The 23531-nt window shown below is 37.1% G+C and overlaps 1 protein-coding gene across 1 annotated transcript; it reads right to left on the bottom strand.

Annotated features, from left to right (window-relative positions):
* Positions 1–6481: 6481 nt before the first annotated feature.
* On the bottom strand, positions 6482–9107 carry LOC139891128 (uncharacterized). Its single transcript, XM_071874063.1, has 4 exons — positions 8877–9107; positions 8380–8684; positions 7616–7967; positions 6482–7004 (listed from the first exon to the last, which is right to left on the bottom strand). The coding sequence occupies exons 1-4, from the start codon at positions 9073–9075 to the stop codon at positions 6730–6732; spliced, it is 1131 nt and encodes a 376-aa protein (XP_071730164.1). The 5' UTR covers positions 9076–9107; the 3' UTR covers positions 6482–6729.
* Positions 9108–23531: the final 14424 nt, after the last annotated feature.

Below are 23531 nucleotides of genomic sequence, written 5' to 3'. Positions count from 1 at the left end.
CAATAATACATATCAGTCGACACCTACAACAAGGTAGTAGACAGTAATAACAAGGCACTAGACGGTCAGCTACCTTGTAATTGGCTGTCTACTGCTTTGTTCTCACTGTCTACTACCTTGTTGTTACTGTCTACTACTTTATAAAAATGGTAGTAGACGACAGATAAAGGTGGTAGACAGAAATCCCGTCTACCGAATGGTGTAAAAAGGCAATTTAAAAAAAAAATGTATTTTGTTTGAAGCCTTAATAAAAAAGTGTATTTTCATCAATTTCCAAAAAAAAAAAAAAAAAAAAGGTGTATAGTCATTATCAGTTCATAAAATGGGCTCTTCATAATGGGCTGCATTATGCGTGTTTGGGCTTTGGGCCCTTTGCTACGTTACTCCGAACTATGGTACCTTTTCTATTATCTTGCAAAAGTTATCATAAACATGTGCGTGATTCAAATTTTGATATGCAAACTCATAGTTTCTAAAACTACCCCATATATGTATTTACGTGTATGTTCATGCTTGCATTAAACGCGTACATAAGTAAGCACTTATATCTCTTCTATACGACTTTATTTATATATACGTATAATGCAATATACACGCTTGCACATACATAAATATACACATACCATATACATGAACACACTCAAATGCCACTCCAAACCATAAATATATGCATGTTACGTATTCATTTTGTACAGAAATGCTTCAACTTTATATTAAGATTATTCTTTTGATCCGTAGATTCGGGCAAAAAGAGAGACATTATGCATAATTGCCTGAATTATGCCAGTGATCCCGGACCAAAAGTATCGAAAAGAAATTGTACATGACCATCCATGTTAATACTTATTGACTTATCGTTTTGAAACGAATAATACTTTTAATTTATCGGATTCATTTCTCCTATACAACTTAATTCCATGTTCGCAAACCAGATTAGTTTTCATATTCCAAAGTAATTACAAGACCATCATCTTGAATTCTTGATAGACTTCAGCCCTAAAAAAGATTAAACACAATAAATAAGCTTTAAACCTTTTTTAAGAAATATAGAGTAGTCATTTTCTCTTTTACAGTAGTTTTTAGTAGCTTTTAATTAGAGCATCTTAATCACATTCCATAAAAGGAATGAGGTGAATGGTCACGTTTTGTTAATTATTGATCATTTATATATTATGATAACGATAACGATAATTATATTAATTAGTGCGTATTTACTTAGTTTTAAGTACTTATATACGTATACGTGTGTAATATTTGGATTTTCGAACACGTATTATACCAAAATATACACTCATATTTATAACTGATTATGAAAATTTCTTATTCACGAGAAAAATGAAAATAAGATAATGCATGTAAGAGCTGTCTCTATAATATTTCTAAATCAAGTAATTAATTATTTCAAAGATTAGTAAAGTCGATTTGAACCCATACTTAAAATGGAATTACATACAACGAATGTGTATTAATTTGTGTGGTTATAAGATATTGATTCCATCGTTTGGATGACAACCCATGGTCCCAGAAGTCACTCAATTGATTAGCATAAACAAACACAAATTAATTTGAATTTAATTAAAATTAATTTTATTAGACACTTATATTATGTATGAATATTTACTTGTATATCTACATTATCCCTTTTTTAAAAACTACGGAGTATATAAAAATAAATCAAGATATATGTACTTTTATAATTAATATAACGAAAATCAAAATACGATCATTTAAGTAAATCTAATTTAACTTTGAATGATAGATTATCTGATTTACATACATACATACATACATACATACATACATACATGCTCATTATAAGAAATATTTTAATAATCGTATAAAACATCTTTATATAAAGATGCTATACAAAATGAGTGTGACAATTCAAGTTGTGAAAATATGTAAGATAAAAAACTATAAGTTGATTGAACCAACTAAAATATCACACTACAACAAATGAGCCTTTCCAGACGACATTTTGCGACGACATGTCGTCTGGAAAGCCCTATCCCGACGACATGTCGTCGCTTATGTGTCGTCCCTAAAGCCTCGTCGCGAAAAGATTTTCCCGACGCCTATTTTACGTCTATCCCGACGACGATGGGACCCACTTTGACTGACATAGTCAAAGATCAAGTGGCTCCTTTCGCGACGACATGTCGTCATACATGAAAAAGTCAATTGTTGACTGATTTTGACATTTTTGGTCAAAATCACCTTTCGCGACGACGCTTTTGCGACGACATGTCGTCTGGAAAGCCTGTATTAATTTTTTTTACAGCAGCTTCAAAAAAGCTGCTGTCCAGCCGAATTCGTCACACAAAATACAATTTCTGCCCAGATGTTCAAAACAAAAAACATACCATATATAATAAATATAAATAAATGTAAATGATAAACATTTAAAATAAAATCACAAATTTTCTGCGATTACCACGATGGCTATTCATTACACACATAATTTACATGATCATCATCATGTTTGGGAGTTACAAAATACGATAGCGGCAGAATTAGCAAAAGCTATACACAAAAACTATACTCAAAAACTATAAGGTTGTTATAATTGAGTGCCTTTAACTACATAGCAAAAAATATACACTCAACCGGTTGTAAGTTGCTAGCAGCTATAGCTAACCTCGCTTCCTCTTTGTTCATGTACCTCCTTTGGCGGAATCCTGGGGAAGTGGTCAAAGTACAATATGTATGTTCAATAATATAACATAAGAATAAAATATATTGTTGTACAAAACGAAAACATAACCAAATTCAATGATTTCATAAGATAAGGAAATTGTTACAAATGAAATAAGGATGAACTCATTACCATATCTGCCTCCTATGCTCGAATGTCTTTTTATCAGTTAACAAAGCTACACAATGAGGCACAAAAAAAGAAACTACTAATCGTACACAACGAATGAATATGAAGAAATCACACAATCAGCTGTAAAAAAATTGATTAACAACTTTGTGCTTCTCAACGTTATCAGTTAAACGCTTTAAAGGGCTGCAATTATTTTATCATAAAAATAAAACAAAATGTTTCAGTTTGAAGCAAGGTTGCAAAAGAAGTGAGACGGGGCCGAGACGGTCGGGTCCTAAAAAGGTCGAGACGTTCGAGAAGGGGTCGAGACGGGAGTCGAGACGGACGTTGACCAAAGTTGACTTTTAAATATATAAGTATATAAATGCATATATGTATACATATTTTAAAGCTAAAAACATCAATTGATTAATTTGTTGCTATCATTGTTAATTTAATACAAAAAATTCAAACTAAAATACAATATATTTCACCGATTCTACCGATTTTCTGGCTTTTCTGAATCTTGACCGACTTTGACCCGATTTTTTTCATATTTGACCCGAATTTTGACCTTTGACTGTCATATTAGACGGTTTTCTTCGAGACGGGACAGGCTAGTCACAAAACTGTCGAGACGGGCGTCGAGACGGCTCGAGACGGGGTGTTTTGCAACAGAGGTTTGAAGTAAAAACTTACTTTGAATGGTAGCAGGCCGAAGATAGTCTGTTTTATCGTCATCTTTATCATAAAAATAAAATCTATCCATTAAACCAATAAACAAAATGAATCTTAAAATCTGAAACAACAATCTTCAACAAAAAAAAGGTGGACAATATATCATAAGTAAAATCTTTGTAAAATATCAAAATTACCTTTTCTTTCAATGGCATGCTTCCGTTCATTACATTACACCGTTACATTCCACTGTTATATTACACCGTCATATTCCACTATTACATTCCACCGTTATACTACACCATAACTTCTACCGTTACATTACACCGTAACATTCTACCATTACATTACACCATTACATTACACAGTCACATTGTACCATTACGTTACACATTCACATTCTACCATTACATTACATTGTTACATTCTACCATTACATTACACCGTTAATTTAATAACCATTACATTACACATTATACCGTAATATTATACCATTATATTACACTCCTACATTGATACTCTATCATTACATTACATTGGGTTTAAGATTAGGGTTCATTGTTACATTACACCATCACATACCACCATTACATTACAATGTGAAGATTTTGACCATTACATTACACCGCAACTTCCTACCATTGCATTACACCTTCATTTTCTACCATTACATTACACCCTTACATTCCACTGTTATATTGCACTGTCACATTGTACCATTACAATACGCTGTCATATTCTACCATTACATTACAGTGTTACATTACATCGTTAAATTCCACATGTAACTTCTATCATTACATTACACGATTACATTTTGTCATTACCTTTCGTCGAGATTAGTATCCTTTTGGCGGGTAACTTTTCGTTGAAAATCTTTGGTTGAATATTCTTGGCGCGAATATTTTTGGAGGGAAACAAATGGCTAGATTTTTTGGTGCCAAAATCCAACAAATTCGATCTATTTATACAACTGCAACCCTCACCATTTACATTTACTCAATTTGTAATGGTAGGATGAAAAATAATTTTCCTTTTCTTAATTCATAATGATGAACTACTGTGGATGTGGCGAACATGCAATTATCCGAACATCTTGTGTCCCGTAACCAAATTTCTTTTTTCTAAATGTTGTTTTAAATTAATTTATCTTCATTAAAAAGGAAAAAAAAATGAATTGGATCAATGCCGACGACATGTCGTCGGTAAGTTGGGCGGGAATTATTTTCCTGGTAAGCGCCAAAACATAAAAAGGAAAAATAAAAAATGGTTGGCATTCCCGACGACATGTCGTCTGGAATGGTTGGCGGGAATTTTTTTTTTATGTTTGCCGCCAAGACATAAAATTGAAAAAGAAATCGGTATATTAATAGCGACGACTTTTCGACGACATGTCGTCGGAATAGGTCGGTCAACAAAAAACTACGAAAAGTCTGACAAAGAAGTGAATTTTTTGTCGTTTTGCGGTATTAATCCCGACGACACATGTCGTCGGGAAAAGTGTCGTCGGGAATGTTCACTTTTCTTGTAGTGTCAGTGCACGTTATTTTTAAAACTTTGGTGTAACAACTTACACACTTAATGATAACAATAATTACGTTTAATGACAACTTACACAAGAATCAGGCTAGGTTTACCAGTTATATGTCTAGTTTTTGCATGTTACTTTTAGTTTCAAGTATATGCATGGAGTATATTAGTATACGGTAATTGTGATCGTTAGGATCATAAAGGCACATGTGATCACCTACACATTGAGAAAATAGGTTTTAAATTTTTTGGTTTTTAAGGTGTGGTAATAATTCACTATCTATTTTGATAAATATATATATTTTTATTTATTTCTACGAGTTTTTAACTATTTTTATGAGCTGACTAATTCTAAGATGATTAGTTACTTTGCGAGCAGTTCAAAATTATCGTGGATAAATATGTATGGTCATGGGGAATTTTTTTGTTACTTAGCATGTCCAACTACTCCCATTGTTGATTAATATACTTGCTGTATGAATCAATAGATTATGTAATATGATTACATTTAATGACTCTACACTAATAATTAGTCATATGAAAACAAATAAGAGAAATGCATTAAGAAAACCATGTAAATAAAGCTAACATCAGTTTCATGTTTTGCAGCTATAATAGAATGTATATATGACTAAATTAACCTCTATTTTGAATACCAAATGAAAAGGTAAATAATTATTTCAAATAAAAATGATAGATTCATACATCATTAATTTTTTTTAATCATACATTACTAAATGTAATTTAAAGTATTATCATGTACAAATTTAATGTAAAGTAAGGTTGATGATGTAACTATGCACGTATGCTTACATTCATGGACGGTTTTATGAAGGACAAGCGGGGGCAGCCGCTCCCAGTGGATTTGTAATTTTCAGTGTAAAAATTTTAGATTTTTCGACTTTGTCCCCCGGTGGATTTTTTTTTTTGCTCAAAACATATATATTTTGCCCCAAAACCTTCAAATTTTGCCAAAAAATCTCCAAATTTTGCCTCAAAACCTTCAAATTTTGCTGCAAACCTTCAAATTTTGTCCCAAAACCTCCATAATTTGACTAAAAACTTCCATTTTTTGCCCAAAAAATTGCTACGGTTTTAATTTTTTTTTTTTGTCCCCGGTGAAAAAAATTCTGGTACCGCCACTGCTTACATTCATAATAAAAATGTAACAAACTTATGATTTTAATAATTTTAACACACAAATCTTATCTAGTATAGAGAATGCAATACATGCAGCATTAATACGATATGTACAACCATTTATATGTCGTTGAAAAAAAGCCATTTATACAATTGTCACTAAAAGGTTTCATATCTAGCTAGTTTAGCAATATATGTCAACAAGAACCTTTTTGTATAACTAATGTATCCCATATAGTCCATAGTCCATATAATAAAAATATTATATAAAATCTATAAGATAAATATATAGAGTATAAATGTAAACCAAAAAAAGTTATAGTACGTTTTTCACTTAATAATTATTTGCCTCTCTCAACATAGTTATCTTCTATATGTAGACTAGCTAAATTAATCAATGTTTAAGCAAATATATCATCATCCATGGCTTCTTACCTAAATTTGGTACCAAACCGGCTACACTTCACACCAACTGTAGACCAATTTGTCTTACCAAAGTTAACAAAAATTTCAACTTATCATATGTAACTTCAACTTCAAATTCCATTCATAACCACTCCCCAAATTAATTTAATCTAGGAGTACCAATTCATGTCGGGCAATTGGTACGACTGCCTGAACATGTTTTCTCCAGGAGCCACCATCATTGTTTGTTGTTGCAGTTGCGGCATCCCACTCAATAAACTACCCATCGACGCGTTGTTTTCCTCTTTGGTGGCCACCGTATGTTGTGCAGCCATTGGACTTCCATCGCCGTTGTTGTTGTTGTTACTATCTGTTATAAACATCTTTGTGTACCCTGTGGACGACGATGAAGTCCCCATCGTAGCATCATCGTTCCAGAGTAAACCTAATACAGTTCACAAATTGTACATTATAAATCACATGTCACATATAGTATTTTAAAATTGATAACAATGATAACCCTAAAGAATCTATTAAAATGTGAATTTTATGAACACCTATAATTATTGCACTACATATGGTTAAAGACTTCTATACTTTAATTAAATTTTGCATGTATCAAAAACAATTTAACTATAGACTTAAAAGATAGACGACACTTAAAGTTTTCCCGAAAATAGTATTTTCAACTCAGATGTACGCCGCCTATTCAAGTACCACGTGACCATTTCCCGACCCTTTTCCCTAGTCCCCTAAGATATGATGATATATAATTTTTTTTTTTTTTTTTTTTTTTTTTTACAAGGAACCCCACTATGGGCCAGAGCACATTGGCCCCCCCACCGCAGGTAAACCCCGGGTAAACGGCAAGCCAGCCCTCCACCGCTACCAGGTAAGGCATTCTCCAGTTTGGTCATTAAATGCGGGCACCCCTTAGGATTGAACCCGAGACCTCCCCTTCACTGAAAGTGCTGGTGGCCACCCAGGCTAGGCCTGGATGGTTAAAGATGATATATAATTTATGATAATGTATACCGTATTTAATTTGTTGATTACCTGGTAAAGCTGAGCGTTTCGATGGAAAGAGATTCGAGGTGGAAACGATGTTGCTATGGTTGTGATCATCAGTGTTGGAATTGAACATGTTGTCAAACAAGATACTATGGTTATTGTTGTGGCTGTGTTCATTATCTTCCATCATAGTATTATTATTATACCCTGTGCAGCCTCTCATACCAATTCCATGGTTAAATAGCGACCTAGACACGGGCGGTGAAGATCCTAGAATTCTGTTCATCGTCAGATCACCACCACCATCACTACCACCACCACCACCGTCACCATCATTGTCCATTGGTCTCTGCATATTAGTCTTTTTATAGATTCGACATAGAACCCAATCATCTAACTGCAAATTCAACCACATCAGATAGTACACAGTACGATTGTTATAGTACCAAAACTATATAATGAATTAATTTATACTATACAAATGGTTGATCCCGCCCTAGCTATAGAAAAAAAGATACACTTTTAATGATATATCCAATTTCAATTCAATATTATTTTATGTATTAATATGTATGTACACATATATAACAGAAATGTTAATTTAAAACTATTAACTTAACTAAGATTCTTTTAATATGGCCAACTAATATATGTATCAAGCACACACGTGCAAACACACAAGTAAACTTATGTATTATATTTAAAAATATAATACATATTGTTGATCAGTTATACCGAGTGTTACATATAGATAATATTTAAAAATCGAATAAATAAAGATAAACGTACATATCATGATTATTACGTACCCTCAAAGATCCTTTATTTTTGGAAGGATCAAAACCATGAGGCTTGTAGATATTATTATCAGTGAGTCGATACTCATGCATGATCCAATTTGTCTTGATACCTTTTGGTGGTTTACCTCCATAGAATACTAAAGCTTTTTTAACACCAACTTTTTGTGTACCACCCGCCGTTAACACCGGTTTATCGGTTCCGGTCGCTTTCCAGTACCCTGATGTCGCTGCCCTGTTAGGCCTAGCTCCGTTAGGATACTTCCTGTCTCTTGGACTAAAAAAATACCACTCTTGTTCACCAAACGCCGCCTTAGCTACATAAACAATTTAAAAAATACTAATAAAAAAAATTAGAAAACTTAATATTCATATTGAACTATAAAACAATTCTATAACCGCCAGTTTAAATTAAATAAATAACCATTACGTACAATACCTTTTTACACTTTAACGCGGCTGTTGTTAGAAAAATCTTATATTAATGTCTAAATTATTATGAGATGTACCTGGGAGCTCCCATGGATCAAACTTATAGAGATCGACTTCAGCGATGATCGAGACGGGTAAAGGGACGGAAGCAGTTTTTTTCTTGAGGTAGTGAACGACGAGTTCTTCATCGGTAGGATGAAACCGGAAACCAGGAGGAAGTTGCGGATGTTGTGATGACGTGGACGAATCAGTACTCTCCATGCTTAAATTATACATACGGTGATTATATATGTTACTAATCGGTAAATATTGCCCACCGGCGCCGGAGAATTTAGAGAGAGAAATGTAAGAATTATATTACGGTGATTGTGTAATTACGGAGTATGGTATTTAAGATGGGGTGAAATGTATACGATCGAGTGTATTAAAGCGTTGATACATTTGTGTTATGGGTTTAGCAATAAAATTATGCCACGTAATATAAGAGGGGGGTAGATTAGTCATTTAGTAACGGGGATGTAGAGTTTAGAAAGGGGTTACGGATGTAGAGATTTTGATGACGAATGTAAGAATTTTGGGAGTGGAAGATAGCGAATGGTGTGTTGACACGAGTAGGATGGATGGCACGTGGCAAATTGAAAAGGGTTGACAGCGTGTAACGGTGTGGGACCAGGGGATAAGATCTTTTTATCTGTGGGCGAGATATTTTGAACGGAGTTTAGGACCATTTTTAACCCTCCATGTACGTTTTAATGACGATGTGATAATGCGAAGAAGTGAAGTTTTTTAATAGAAAATGTTAAATTTGAGTTTTAAATTTGTGATTGATGATGTGATAAAATATTATTGATAATTGAGTATAAAATATATTAATTAATAATATATAAATATAAATGCTGAAATCTGATTGGTCCATACATATGTGACACCTACCTGTCAATTTTTTAACTGACGCTCCCAAAGGCGTCAAACCACATGACACATCAGTTTTTTTGGGCGTCAGGTTTTAATTTTGACGCTGCGTAAGAATTGGTCTTAAAAAGGTTTACGTCAATGTTGAGATATTTTGATGCAAATGGGAACTTTAAGTGGAAAAGATTCTTATTGTTAATTCGATGATGAAAATATGAAATAACTCGGTATTTTAATTTAATGTTTTTTATTGAGTAGCAACGCACACAAACTAATAAAATAAGCTTTTTAAATAATACCGTAATAATAATAATAATAATAATAATAATAATAATAATAATAATAATAATAATAATAACTAGAAAAAGTAGCCCGCGCGATGCCGCGGGGTTTTTTGGATTGAATATTTATATTTAACGTCGTTATGTATTTACATAATTAGAAACGTATTACTACGAGTATATTTTGATAAGCGTGGTTAGTACCTAGTGTACATAATGGTCTGCGCGTTTTTGACGGCAGGAAGATTGCCTAAAAAAAGGAACGGAATAGTCGATATGATGTAGCTAGTTTGATTTGTTTATTTTACGTGTACGTATATGTAAGAAAATTAGCCCGAAATATTTAACTTTTTTTAAGTACGTCCGTTTCGCGTATAGTTAGTTGCGTTGTGTTTGTAAAATTATTTCGAGTTGAACAGTGATGTCGAATAAATTTAACGTATAGGGAGCGAGAAGATAATTCTTGTTAAACATTTAGGTGGAGTTTGTTTAAGATTTTCTATTAAAATTATAAATTTACATTTTACCCCTTATTTGGGGGGTTAAAAGTGTAAGTTGGGAAAACTTTGGTGTTTTTTTTTTTTTTTTTTTTTTTTTTTTTTGGTGTCGTTTTTCTTTGAGGGGTACGACCATTTTTTGCATCCCCATTAGTGTATAGGCCCTTATTTGGGGGGTTAAAAGTGTAAGTTGGGAAAACTTTGGTTTTTTTTTTTTTTTTTTTTTTTTTTTTTTTTTTTGGTGTCGTTTTTCTTTGAGGGGTGCGACCATTTTTTGCATCCCCATTAGTATGTAGGATTAGTAATTAATTTTAATAACAATAATAATAATAATAATAATAATAATAATAATAATAATAATAATAATAACTTTTTCAATATGGTGAAAATTCAAGGATCATTTCTAACTGTGTCTGTAATATTACAGGTAGCGGGTGCACTTTTTAAATGATGTGACAAAGTTATAGAGTGAAGAGAGATAAAGAGGTGTCACTTTTTTAGTTTTAAATTTATGGTGGGTCATGTGACAAAATGTGACTGTAAGTTGGGAATAAAATAAATAAATTAATGATATATAAAATAATTTAGTGAAATCTGAATGGTCAAACAAATACTGACCTTTTTTTCGTCAGTCCCTCGATTAACGCTCCATTTCCGTTACAACTTAAACCTCATTAACGGCGTCAGGGGGCGTCAGTTTGTGCCAACTCGACTAATGCCCCATTTCTGACGCCCCGTTAGAATTGGTCTCAAAGTAACAAATAGTGATATTAGACCACTCCATATCGTAACATCCTTTAACAGAACTTCTCTCTTTTACACTAGCGACACATCAGTACAAAAACCTTTAACAGCCACTTACTAATCCCTCCGTATCTTACACTCTACCATCTAATTTTAACCCATTTAAATTATTATCTAAATACAAAATAAAAATAAAAATAAAAATAACATTTTACATAATAAAAATAACATTTTACTAAATAAAAATCAAACATTACATTAATAGAATGCGTTTTGATTTTGGTTCGTTTTAGTGAAATCTAGTTTGACTTGGAGAAGAATTACTAGCTTGATTCAATGACGAATTGTTTGGTGACGAGATTGGATTATTGATCATATGGTTGAAAAAAACGTTAGTGTTTGGTTGTGACATTTTTTGAATGAAATGAAAGAAGAGATTGTATGAAATAGTTGTGATTATATGAAACGGTAGAATAATTTGAGCGACAAAAATGATTATAACAGTATGTATATTTATTAGATAAAATAAATGATTTAAAAATAAAAAATAAAAATTCAAACGGCTCAATTTATATATGTTACTCATTCAATTTAGCTACAAAACAAAACATTTAAAAGACTTTCCATAAATGCGGGACCCACAAAAATTCGTGAAGGGTCAGTTGCGAACCAACTGGCGAGATCAGTGGCGATTTGTTGCTTATTGATGTCACTCGCTGGCGACCTTTGAAGGGTAAATGATCCTTCAAGGGTGCAAGTGGGGGACCATATGTTATGGTCTTAAATACTCCCCAATCCTTACGTCCCATAATTCTCCCGTTGAACACTGGCCATTTTTTTTATATATAACACAGCAGAAGACAACAATTAACATAAATATCCATATTAACATTTCCAAAAGGACACAGTTCAACATTAATCCATAATTATTACAAAACTATTATCAACTCAAACATTACACAAAACTGTGTTACTTGACACTAGTAACTGACTCTGATCACAGTCAGTTTTAAAACGAAGTAATAAAACATCAGAGTTGGGTCTTGTCAAACATGTCTTCAAAACCACCCGTGTCACCCATCCAGCTAGCAGTATCTAGACCTGCAAGGGGAGTAAATGTGGGGGGTTAGCGCACCGGTAAGTGAATGGATACTATCTGACAGACATAGTTTAAGCATCACACAAGCTATACATTATACATCATACACATGCTAACCACCAACTAGCATACATATAAAGACAGTACAAGGATGGACGGCTTGTACGAGCACACGACTCCTAGCTGATCGGGCTAGAGTCTACCGATAGTCCTTGCTACACGATTCACAACATAGTTATCCGGACGTAAGGGATGCGTCATTCAAAACTATACTCCACAATCAGTAGCCCCTGGACCCAACCTCCTCAGGCTCGATTGAACTCATACGAACTCTGACCTCTACAGGCCCGATTATGAGTCCCTAGCCTCCTCAGGCCCGACTGGTGCCAAATATAGTGCACACCTAATACCACATAGTGACAGTAAACATGCAATAAACTCACTAGCATGACAACCATTATATAAACATGGCAATAACACTGTATCAAAGTGTGGCAAAAGAGTTAATCACAGTAGCATGTCATGCTACTTAAACTCTATCCGAAGATAGACTCACTTACCAATCACCAGCTTCAGCTCAGTTATCTAACTTTGAGCTTCCTCCTTGTTCTTATCTCCTGAACACAATATAAACCAAGTCAGTAAGTGTTTTAATCAAAATTAGACACATGGACATCATAACAGCTAGTATACAACACTTAGTAAAAATTTCACTGCCAAAGTCCATCGGCTGACTAAGAAAGACAATCGTCCGACCGTTGTCACACCATCAGACGATGGTCTCACCCACCGGCCGAACGTCTAATTTAAAACTCACTATCCGAAGGACTTCCACCATCGGTCGATGGTCATCGACCATCGTCCGGTTATCAGTTACCATCAGTCGATGGTCAACGACCATCGACTGAAGGTAGTTCATCAGCTGCAACAGCAGCAAAGTGACGGGTTTCGAGCAAAAATCGCCAAATCTCGATCTTAGACCTATTTTTGACCTCAAAACCGACTAGATCTTATACAAAAACATTTAGGGACATAAACCCACAACATTTTCACTCAAACAACATCAAATTGAACACTTTTGACACCAAAATCACTTCTAACAAAAACCTAACTTCAAACCTAAATAAAATACTGATTTGGACATGATATTCAACAAATCTTACATTGATAGATTCACAATGACACAAGGAATCGATTTCTTATCACAATTCAAGATCAAATCGAGATTCAATGATTTAGGGATTAAGAGAGAAAAGAGTTAGGTGCATGACTGAAGAAATGAAGTTTCTGGAAAATGAGAAAGGAAAGAAGCTGGTATACACTTATTTGTGCATTCACACAATACCGCACGACACACAGGTATTTACCAGTTGTCTGATATCTTTTGTACCTCGTCATACGGTCATAACGGAGTCCAAATTAAATAAACGAACATGTTATATGACCCTTGTCACAAACTGGTCTTAAAAAAATTATAAAAATAACACTAAACATATAATTAAATGAAAGCATACATAACCACACAATTATGCCTAAGCGCAAAAAAGGTCATCTTACATCTAGCCCTGATTTCTGTATGTTACAAATCCACTCCCTTAAAGAGATTCTATCTTAAGAATCTGGTATAGGTTAAACAAATGAGGGTAACGAGTCTTTATCAACTATTTGGCCTCCCATGTAAGGTCTGATCCCAAATTATGCTTCCACTCTATCAACACCATTGGAATCCGTTTCTTTCTCAACTTAGTTATTTTACAATCAACTATACGAATCGGCTCTTCCACTAACTTCTTATTCAAATCAACCCCTAAATATTTCAACGGTAAAAGTTATGTCTCATCCTCTACTTTACACTTATGTAGCTAACATACATTAAAAGTGTTATGAAGACCGGCTAATTCTGGTGGAAGATCCAAAACCATTGTCTGATCATTCAAAATCTCACTGATTGGAAACGGCCCAATAAACCTCGGTGCAAGCTTGCCCATTTACCGAATCTGGTACTCCTTTCCACGATGAAACTTTCAGATGCACATGATTACCTACATTAAAGGTTATCGAACGTCTATGCGGATCATCATACATTTTCTGCCTATCTCTAGCGGCTTTCAACTTTTCTCGCGCAATAACAACTTTTGCGACTGTTATTTGAACAATTTCAGGACCTGCAGAGTCTTTCTCCCCGACTTCTAACCAACAAGTCAGAGTTCTGCAATGACGACCGTACAACATTTCATAAGGCGACATCCCTATACTCAAATGATATGAATTGTTATACACGTATTCAACCAATGGAAGATGTGAATCCCACGACCCACCTTATTTTAGCACGCAAGCCCTTAACATATCTTATAAGGTTTGTATCTTTCTCACACTCTAACCGTCTGTCTGGGGATGATAAATTGTACTCAAATTCACACGTGTACTCAAATTCTGTTGTAGACCATTCCAGAAGTTTGACACAAATCTAGAATCTCTGTCTGACACAATCGATAACGGCAAACCATTTCGGCTGATTATTTATTTCACATACAACTCGGCGAGTTCACTTAATGATGTTGTTTCACGAGTAGCTCGAAAATGAGCACTTTTAGTCAAACGGTCAACTATTACCCAAATCATGTCGTGTCTTTTCTGAGTTTTAGGTAGTTTGGTCACAAAATTCATCGTGATGTGCTCCCATTTCCACTCAAAAATTTCTAACTAACGTAACAAACCATACGGTTTCTGATGTTCTGCTTTGTAAAGACCTGACTTTTACGACTTGCTTTTGTGCTTTGTGTTTTCATGAAACTGCGTATTTGTGCGTACTGTGCTATATTATACTCTGGGATCTTACTACGTGTGGATTACTTTCGTTTATATGTTAAACGTGCCTGTAAGTACGTAGGTTACTTAACTTGAACCCCGGAAGCCTTTATGACCATTAGTGTCACTTGACGTTTAGAACGAACTGCGTACTGTGTACACGTTTAACTTTTGTCGTAATCGGAATATTATGACTACGAAATACTAATTGTTATTTTATAATAACAATTACTTGGGTTTTTGGATGCTTAATTACGCTTAGTAATTTACTAGAGCACTCGCCAGGTGTACTTTTAGGGGGTATTATTATTACGTTAAGTTAGTTACAGGGTGCCCACGGATAAGCATATACTTTTCATACTATTTTGAATACGATAACTCGTGGTCTACATTACATTACTGTTAACAAACAAACTATAGCTTACCAACATTCGTGTTGACCTTTTTAAGCGTGTATTTCTCAGGTGCTTAGATGTTGTTGCTTCTGCTGTTAGACTTGCTGTCTTGGTGTTATAGACTTGCTGTTATGGACCTGCTATGTTAGATTTCCGCTGCATTACTTAGAGATGTCTCAATCATGGAACTTTTATTTTGCATTCATAACTTATGTTATTTTCAAACTATGGCTTTGTAATGACTTTTGGGTCACACACTTATGTTAATGCTTCTATTCATAGGAAGCATGTTATCTTTTGTAAAACGCTATCTTTTTATGAATGCAAAACTGTTTTTCAAACAGCATATAGTGTTTGACCTTGTAATGATCCTGTTGTTGATGAACCGTACATGATGGTTTTGTACGGGGCGTCACATTTGGTATCAGAGCATTGATTGTAGGGAATTAGGTTGCATTAGTGAGTCTAGACCAGGCCAAGTAGGATTCACTAATAGGACTAATCTACAACTTGCTCGTTTACTTGCTACTACTTACTACTGCTGCATGTTACTGCTTACTTATACTGCCGTATGATCTTGCTGCATGCTACTGCTTACCCTTACTGCTATGTGAACTTACTGTATGCTATTGCTTATCATCATTACTGCATGCTATTATCTGCTTTCGATTGCATGTTACAATTGCCATGCTATCTAGGATGCTGTTGTGCCTGATTACGTGCTTGCTATATGTCTTACTGACATGGAAAAAGTTATTTTTCCTTGTTCAGATGTCGAACATGTCGCCCATGACCTTTGACTTCGAGAGTGACTCAGATACGTCTGCTACCTTACCTACGATTGTTGCTGATTCACCGCTACCCTCCGACGACTCTGGCGATTCTTCATCCGGAGATAGTGGACACGCGCTTGACCTGATGGACATCTCAGACGGAGACGAGGATCCAGAGAAGATTCCAGCTCCACCCAGCCCTGGACTCCCGGGAGCACAGCACCATTCCGGTGATGCTGTGATTCCTGGGGGAAATGGGGATGGTCCTTTCCGTAATGAGCGTGGACATTGGGTTAGACGCACCGCTGATGGACGTGTCGTGCCGATTCTACCTTTCAGATATTGACTTATGACCACCGGCCAGGCACATCCACCCAAAGACGAAGAACCTGCATTACCTTCCGACGATTCAGACGATTCATCATTCGACGACTCCAGCGAGGAGGATCCTGAGGAGGATTCTGAGGAGGACCCTGAGAAGGAGCCCGTGCAGCCACCCTCTACCCCACCGAAGAAGCGGTACTGTTTCTATGGTACTGTTATTCCATGGATTAACGGAGGAAGACCGTTCGTGGACGCGCATGGACAGTTGGTTAGGGTCACAGCCCGTAAGCGGGTGGTACCGTTTCTTGCCGATCCATTCGTGCGTAAGACCACCCGCACTATGCCGCCTACGTCCGCATTATCTGGACCATCTGCACCACCTGCCCCACCAGCATTCCCCGTCGTCGAGGAACTGACGAGGGAAGTGCATGCCCTCCATGCTCGGGTAACTGAGCTCGAGGATCAGATGTCCCACCTTATGGACATCATTTACCTACCTTCGCCCTAGGACTATTGTATTAGATTTCTTTATGTATTCCGTTTGTAGTTTCCTGTTTTTCATTAATGTAATGTACGAACTTCATGCCATTGTACGTAACTTTCTTATTATGAATGGAATTACCGTTGCTTAATTGCTGTACGGCATTTACTTTAAGTTATCACATGTTGACTTTTGTGCTACCTGCTGCTGTTCGCCATGTTTAGTTATTGTGTACTGTGTTGCTTCTATGTTGTTCACCTTGTGCTATGATGTTACCGATTATTGGATTTTGACTTAAGTCAAAATTTTGTTTGGAAGATCGATGGCTAACGGAAGAGGTCCGTGAAAAATCCCCACCGCAGCTCAGATCGAGGAGATGATAGCTACGCGAGTAGCCGCGGCTATGGCGAATGCCAACCCTGCTCCTGCTCCAGCTCCACCGGCTAACCCAGCTGTTCAAAAAGGGTGTACTTTCAAGGAGTTCCAGAGCTACAAGCCCCACAATCTCAGTGGTACTGAAGGACCAGTTGGGCTGACGAGATGGTTCGAGAAGTTGGAATCCGTGTTCCATGTGAGTAACTACTCCGAAGGAAATAAGACTAAGTTCGCATCCTGCACTTTGTCGGATGACGCTTTGACTTGGTGGAATACGCCCGCCCAGGCGCAAGGTATTGATGAAGCTTACGCTACGCCATGGGAGGAGTTTAAGAAGGTTATGATCGAGGAATACTGCCCCCGAATCAAAATTCAGAAGATGGAAGCGGAGTTCTGGGAACTGAAGGTTGTCAGAACTGATCTTGATGGCTATAACCAAAGGTACTTGGAGTTAGCATTGATGTGCCCCACAATGGTTACGCCTGAGTTCAAGCGGATGGAGAGGTATCTGTGGGGACTCCCCAAGGACATTCAAGGAAATGTCACTTCATCGAAACCAGCAAATGTCCTGGAAGCTATGCGCATGGCGTACACCCTGATGAATCAAATTACCCGCCAAGAGCCAGAGAAGGCGAAATCAGAATCGGGAGCTAGTAATGGGAAACGTAAGTGGGACGGAAATAAGGAAAAATGTTTTGACCAGAACCCAGCTAAGAGGTATGAGAATTTCAAAGGGAACAACTACTGGAGGAACCCGAACCCGAACCCTAGCTCCAACCCTAACTACAAAGGCACCTTTCCTCAGTGTAAGAGATGCTACAAGCATCACACTGGATACTGTAATGTAGTGTGTGAGAAGTCCAAAAGGACTGGACATGTCGGCAGAGACTGTAAGAGCACCGCCCCAGCTGTGAGGACAAACCCGAATAGGCCGAGGAAGTGTTTTGAATGTGGCCAGCAGGGCCACTTCAAGAATGAATGTCCAAACAAGAAGAAGGATGGTGGGCCAGCACGTGTAAGAGTCTTCAACGTGAATGCCAGAGATGCCCGTGAAAATCCTGACTTGGTCACATGTACATTCACTATCAACAATCTACTAGCTTCTATCTTGTTTGATACTGGTGCCGATAGAAGTTATGTAGATAGATACTTTTGCTCTAAGATATATTGGTTGTTAGTTCCTTTGGACTAGAGTATTCTTGTCGAGGTCGTCAATGGAAAACTTGAGAAGGTTGACCAGATTGCCCGAGGAGGTATTATTAACCTAACTGGAGTGGATTTTGAGATTGATTTGATACCCATCAAGTTGGGAAGCTTTGATGTGATTGTCGGTATGGACTGGTTATCCAAGGTAAGAGCCGAAGTAATATGCGGAGAGAAGATTCTTCGGATACCTCACGAAGGAGGAAAGCCACTGATTGTTTACGGAGAAAGATGTAGCCCGAAGCTAAACCTTATTAATTGCATGAAGGCACAAAATGTTATGAAGAAGGGGCGTTTTGCTATTTTAGCACACGTGAAGAAGCTAGAAACTGAGGAGAAGAGCGTGGATGATGTGCGAATTGTGAACGAATTTCCCGACGTCTTTCCAGAAGAGTTACCTGGATTACCGCCACCGAGAGCAGTGGAGTTCCAGATCGATTTAGTGCTGGGAGCTGCCCCCCAGCTCACGCAGCTTATCGACTAGCACCTTCCGAACTGCAAGAGTTACAGAGTCAATTGCAGGAATTGCTAGACCGTGGATTTATCCAACCGAGTTCATCGCCTCGGGGCGCACCTGTTTTGTTTGTGAAGAAGAAGGACGGATCTTTCCGCATGTGTATCGATTATCGTGAACTGAACAAGTTGACGATTAAGAATCGGTATCCCCTTCCCAGGATCGACGATCTTCTCGATCCAGCGTTTACTCCAAGATTGATTTACGATCAGGTTATCACCAGTTGAGGGTGAAGGAAAGCGATGTGATGAACACTGCGTTCAGAACCCGTTATGGTCACTATGAGTTTTTGGTGATACCATTCGGTTTAACCAACGCACCTATCGTGTCTATGGATGTCATGAATCGTGTATGCAAGCCATACCTAGACAAGTGCATTATCCTCTTCATAGATGATATCCTCATCTATTCCAGAAGTGAAGAAGAACATGAGCAACATCTTCGACTCATGCTTGAACTTTTGAGACAAGAGCTACTCTATGCCAAATTCACCAAGTACGAATTTTGGTTGAAGGAAGTTCAATTTCTTGTTCATATCGTGAGCTATCAGGGTATCAAAGTCGATCCCGCGAAGATCTAAGCTATCAGCAAGTGGGAAACCCCACTACTCCTACTCATATCCGCCAATTTTTAGGCCTCGCTGGTTATTACTAAAGATTCATCAAAGGTTTCTCTTTGATTGCGCGTCCTTTGACTGCGTTAACTCACAAGGGAAAGAAGTTCATTTGGGAAACCGAGCAAGAGTCGGCATTCCAAACCCGGAAGCAGAAGTTAACCACCGCTCCTATCCTGTCCCTTCCCGAAGGCAACAATGACTTCGTTGTGTATTGCGATGCCCCCCGACAAGGCTTTGGGTGTGTATTGATGCAACAGAAGAAGGTTATTGCTTACGCCTCCCGACAACTGAAGATACACGAGCGAAACTACACTACACACGATCTCGAGCTTAGAGCTATCGTCTTTGCACTCAAACTGTGGAGACACTATCTGTATAGAACTAAGAGTACTATCTTCACCGACCACAAAAGCCTCCAACACATATTCGACCAGAAGCAGTTGAACATGAGACAGCGTCGATGGATTGAGATGTTGAACGACTATGATTGTGAACTTCGTTACCGTCCTGGCAAGGCAAATGTAGTAGCTGATGCCTTGAGCCGAAAGGAGAGAATGGTACATCTTCATGTTCGCTCCTTGAACATCACCATTCAGACGAATCTCAATAGTCAAATCCGCGTAGTTCAAGATGAGGCTCTCAAGGAGGAGAATATTTCTCATGAGCACTTGAACATTCTCGTTTCTCGATTTGAGGTTAAGGAGACTGGACTTTGATACTTTGCCAGGAGAATTTGGGTACCTAAATATGGAGATTTACGGAGCCTAATTCTAGACGAAGCCCATAAGTCAAGGTATTCGATTCATCCAGGAGCTGGTAAGATGTACCACGACCTTAAGGTTCAGTATTGGTGGTCGAAACTTAAGAAGGATGTTGCGACTTACGTTGAAAAGTATTTAACTTGTTCCAAGATCAAAGCCGAACATCAGAAGCCTTCCGGATTACTTCAGCAACCTGAAATCCCGTAATGGAAGTGGGAAGGAATAACTATGGACTTCATCACGAAGCTACCGAAGACAGTAGGAGGTTATGATACCATCTGGGTTATCGTTGATCATCTTACCAAATCTGCACACTTCTTAGCTAAGAAGGAAACTGATACGATGGAGAAACTGGCGCATCTATACATAAAGGAAGTTGTATCTTGCCACGGTGTACCCATGATGATTATTTCAGACCGAGACGCTCGTTTCGCTTCAAGATTTTGGCGTTCCTTGCAAGAAGCGTTGGGAACACGTTTAGATATGAGTACGACGTATCACCCGCAAACCGACGGACAAAGCGAGTACACGATTCAAACCCTGGAGGACATGTTGCGTGCTTGTGTAATTGATTTCAGAAAGGCTTGGGAGAAGCACTTGCCGTTAGCTGAATTCTCTTACAACAACAGCTATCACGCAAGCATTAAGGCCGCACCATTTGAAGCATTGTATGGCCGTAAATGTCGTTCTCCTATCTGTTGGTCCTAAGTAGGTGAAAAGCAACTCACCGGTCCCGAACTCGTCCATGAAACAACCGAGAAGATTGTCCAAATTCAAGCAAGGCTCAAGACAGCCCGTGATCGTCAAAAGAGTTATGCCGACCTTAAACGTGGAGATAGTGAATTCCAAATCGGCGACCGCTTTATGTTGAAAGTCACACCTTGGAAAGGTGTAATCCGTTTCAGAAAGCGTGGGAAGCTCAAACCGCGATATATTAGTCCTTTTGAAGTTTTAGAGCGTGTTGGACCCGTTGTTTACTGTTTGGATCTCCTGACTCAGTTGAGCGCAGTTCACCCCACTTTCCACGTGTCAAATCTGAAGAAATGTCTTGCTGAACCGGAACTCATCATACCTCTCGAGGAGCTTACGATTGATGACAAACTTCATTTCTTGGAAGAACCTATCGAAATTATGGACCGTGAGGTCAAGACCTTAAAACGCACCAAGATTCTGATCGTCCGAGTCCGATGGAATGCCAAACGAGGACCTGAGTTTACTTGGGAGTGAGAGGATCAGATGAAACAGAAGTATCCTCACCTCTTCACAACTCTACCGCCTACCTCAGCTTAAAATTTCGGGACAAAATTTTCATTAACAGGTGGGTAATGTAACGACCCGACTTTTACGACTTGCTTTTGTTCTTTGTGTTTTCACGAAACTGCGTATTTATGCGTACTGTGCTATATTATAATCTGGGATCTTACTACGTGTGGATTACTTTCATTTATATGTTAAAACGTGCCTTTAAGTACGTAGGTTACTTAACTTGAACCCCGGAAGCCTTTATGACCGTTAGTGTAACTTGACGTTTAGAACGAACTGCGTACTGTGTACACGTTTAACTTTTGTCATAATCGGAATATTATGACTGCGAAATAGTAATTCTTATTTTATAATAACAATTACTTGGGTGTTTGGATGCTTAATTACGCTTAGTAATTTACTAGAGCACACTAGTTAGTCTTGTTGGACTTTCTACCTTGTTGGACTTTAGCCCACCCTACACTAGCTAGTGGAATATTTAATTAGCCCAATTTTAATAAGTTAGTGACCCAATAATAAGTAAGACAAATGCCCATTTATTAGAGGGAACATACTAGCATTTTTGTTTACCATTATCCTTAATGTTGCATGAGATCCTAACATAAGCACCAACTTTAGACAACCATTAACCAAAAATCAAAAAGGTGTCCCCCCTTGTCCCCCACCAAAACCCACGGCCAACACCACCCTCTCATCACCTCACCACCTATAAATACAAGCCTTATTTCACCCATTTTACACTTGATCTCATTTGCAATTTACACAAACTTACTCTCTTATCTTCTCTCTAGTCTTTCTCACTCTAAAAAGTGTAAGTTTTTGATTTTTCTTCTTCTTCTTCCTTCATCATTCACGACTTCATCATCATCATCAAAAGGATCAAGCTTTTTAGCTTTTGATCTTGATTACATCTTGTAGATTCAAACATAGATTTGAATCCTTCAAGAACATGGAAGATTCAAGCTTTCTAGCTTTGAATCTTCACTTATTTTGTAGATCTAAATCTTTTTAGCTTTAATCTTGTTATTTTGTTGTAAAGATTCAAACTTGTGTTTGTAATCTTCATGTAACTTAAAGATCCAAGCTTTATGCTTCAAGATCTTCAAGAACAACCAAGATTCAAGCTTTCTAGCTTTGAATCTTCATTTCTTTTGTTGGATCTAAGTTCTCTAACTTATGATCTCATTATTTTGTTATAAAGATCAAAACTTGTGTTTGTGGTCTTCATGTAACTTGAAGATCTAAGCTTTATACTTCAAGATCTTCAAGAACACCAAAGATTCAAGCTTTCTAGCTTTATAATCTCATAACTTGTGTAAAAAGGATCCAAGCTCTCTAGCTTAGGGTTCCATTACTTTTTTTGATCAAGTTTGTGTTCATACTTGTTTGATTGAATGAAAGTTTGTAGCTTTAGTTGTAAATATGACTTGTATTTGTGTTAAGACTAAGAATATGATGTAACCTTGGTTCATCATCCTTCCAAAACTCTTAAGTGAGTTGTATTCTTACTTGGTCTTAACATATTGTGTGTTGATGGTTGAATCTTGGTCAAAGTGATGCTAACACATCAAAGAGTTGTACACTTGAAGCTTACAAGCATCAAGGATGAGAACCGTGATGAGCATCAAGCACCAAGAACCCCACCGGAACACTTGTTTACTGTTTTTCGGGATATGATCAGATTCC

Source organism: Rutidosis leptorrhynchoides, chromosome 2, assembly GCF_046630445.1.
Source record: "Rutidosis leptorrhynchoides isolate AG116_Rl617_1_P2 chromosome 2, CSIRO_AGI_Rlap_v1, whole genome shotgun sequence".
Classification (NCBI taxonomy): domain Eukaryota; kingdom Viridiplantae; phylum Streptophyta; class Magnoliopsida; order Asterales; family Asteraceae; genus Rutidosis; species Rutidosis leptorrhynchoides.
The sequence above is the reverse complement of the archived record's forward strand: the minus strand, read 5'-3'. Positions and strand labels throughout refer to the sequence as shown.

What these genes read in the sequence shown, in the direction of transcription:
- LOC139891128 (XM_071874063.1), bottom strand. Translation starts at nt 9,075, where the DNA reads ATGTATAATTTAAGCATGGAGAGTACTGATTCGTCCACGTCATCACAA. An exon ending in TGATCCATGGGAGCTCCCAG is followed by an intron (nt 8,685 to 8,876) that starts GTACATCTCATA and finishes TTGTTTATGTAG; the next exon opens with CTAAGGCGGCGTTTGGTGAA. An exon ending in GAAACGCTCAGCTTTACCAG is followed by an intron (nt 7,005 to 7,615) that starts GTAATCAACAAA and finishes GAACTGTATTAG; the next exon opens with GTTTACTCTGGAACGATGAT.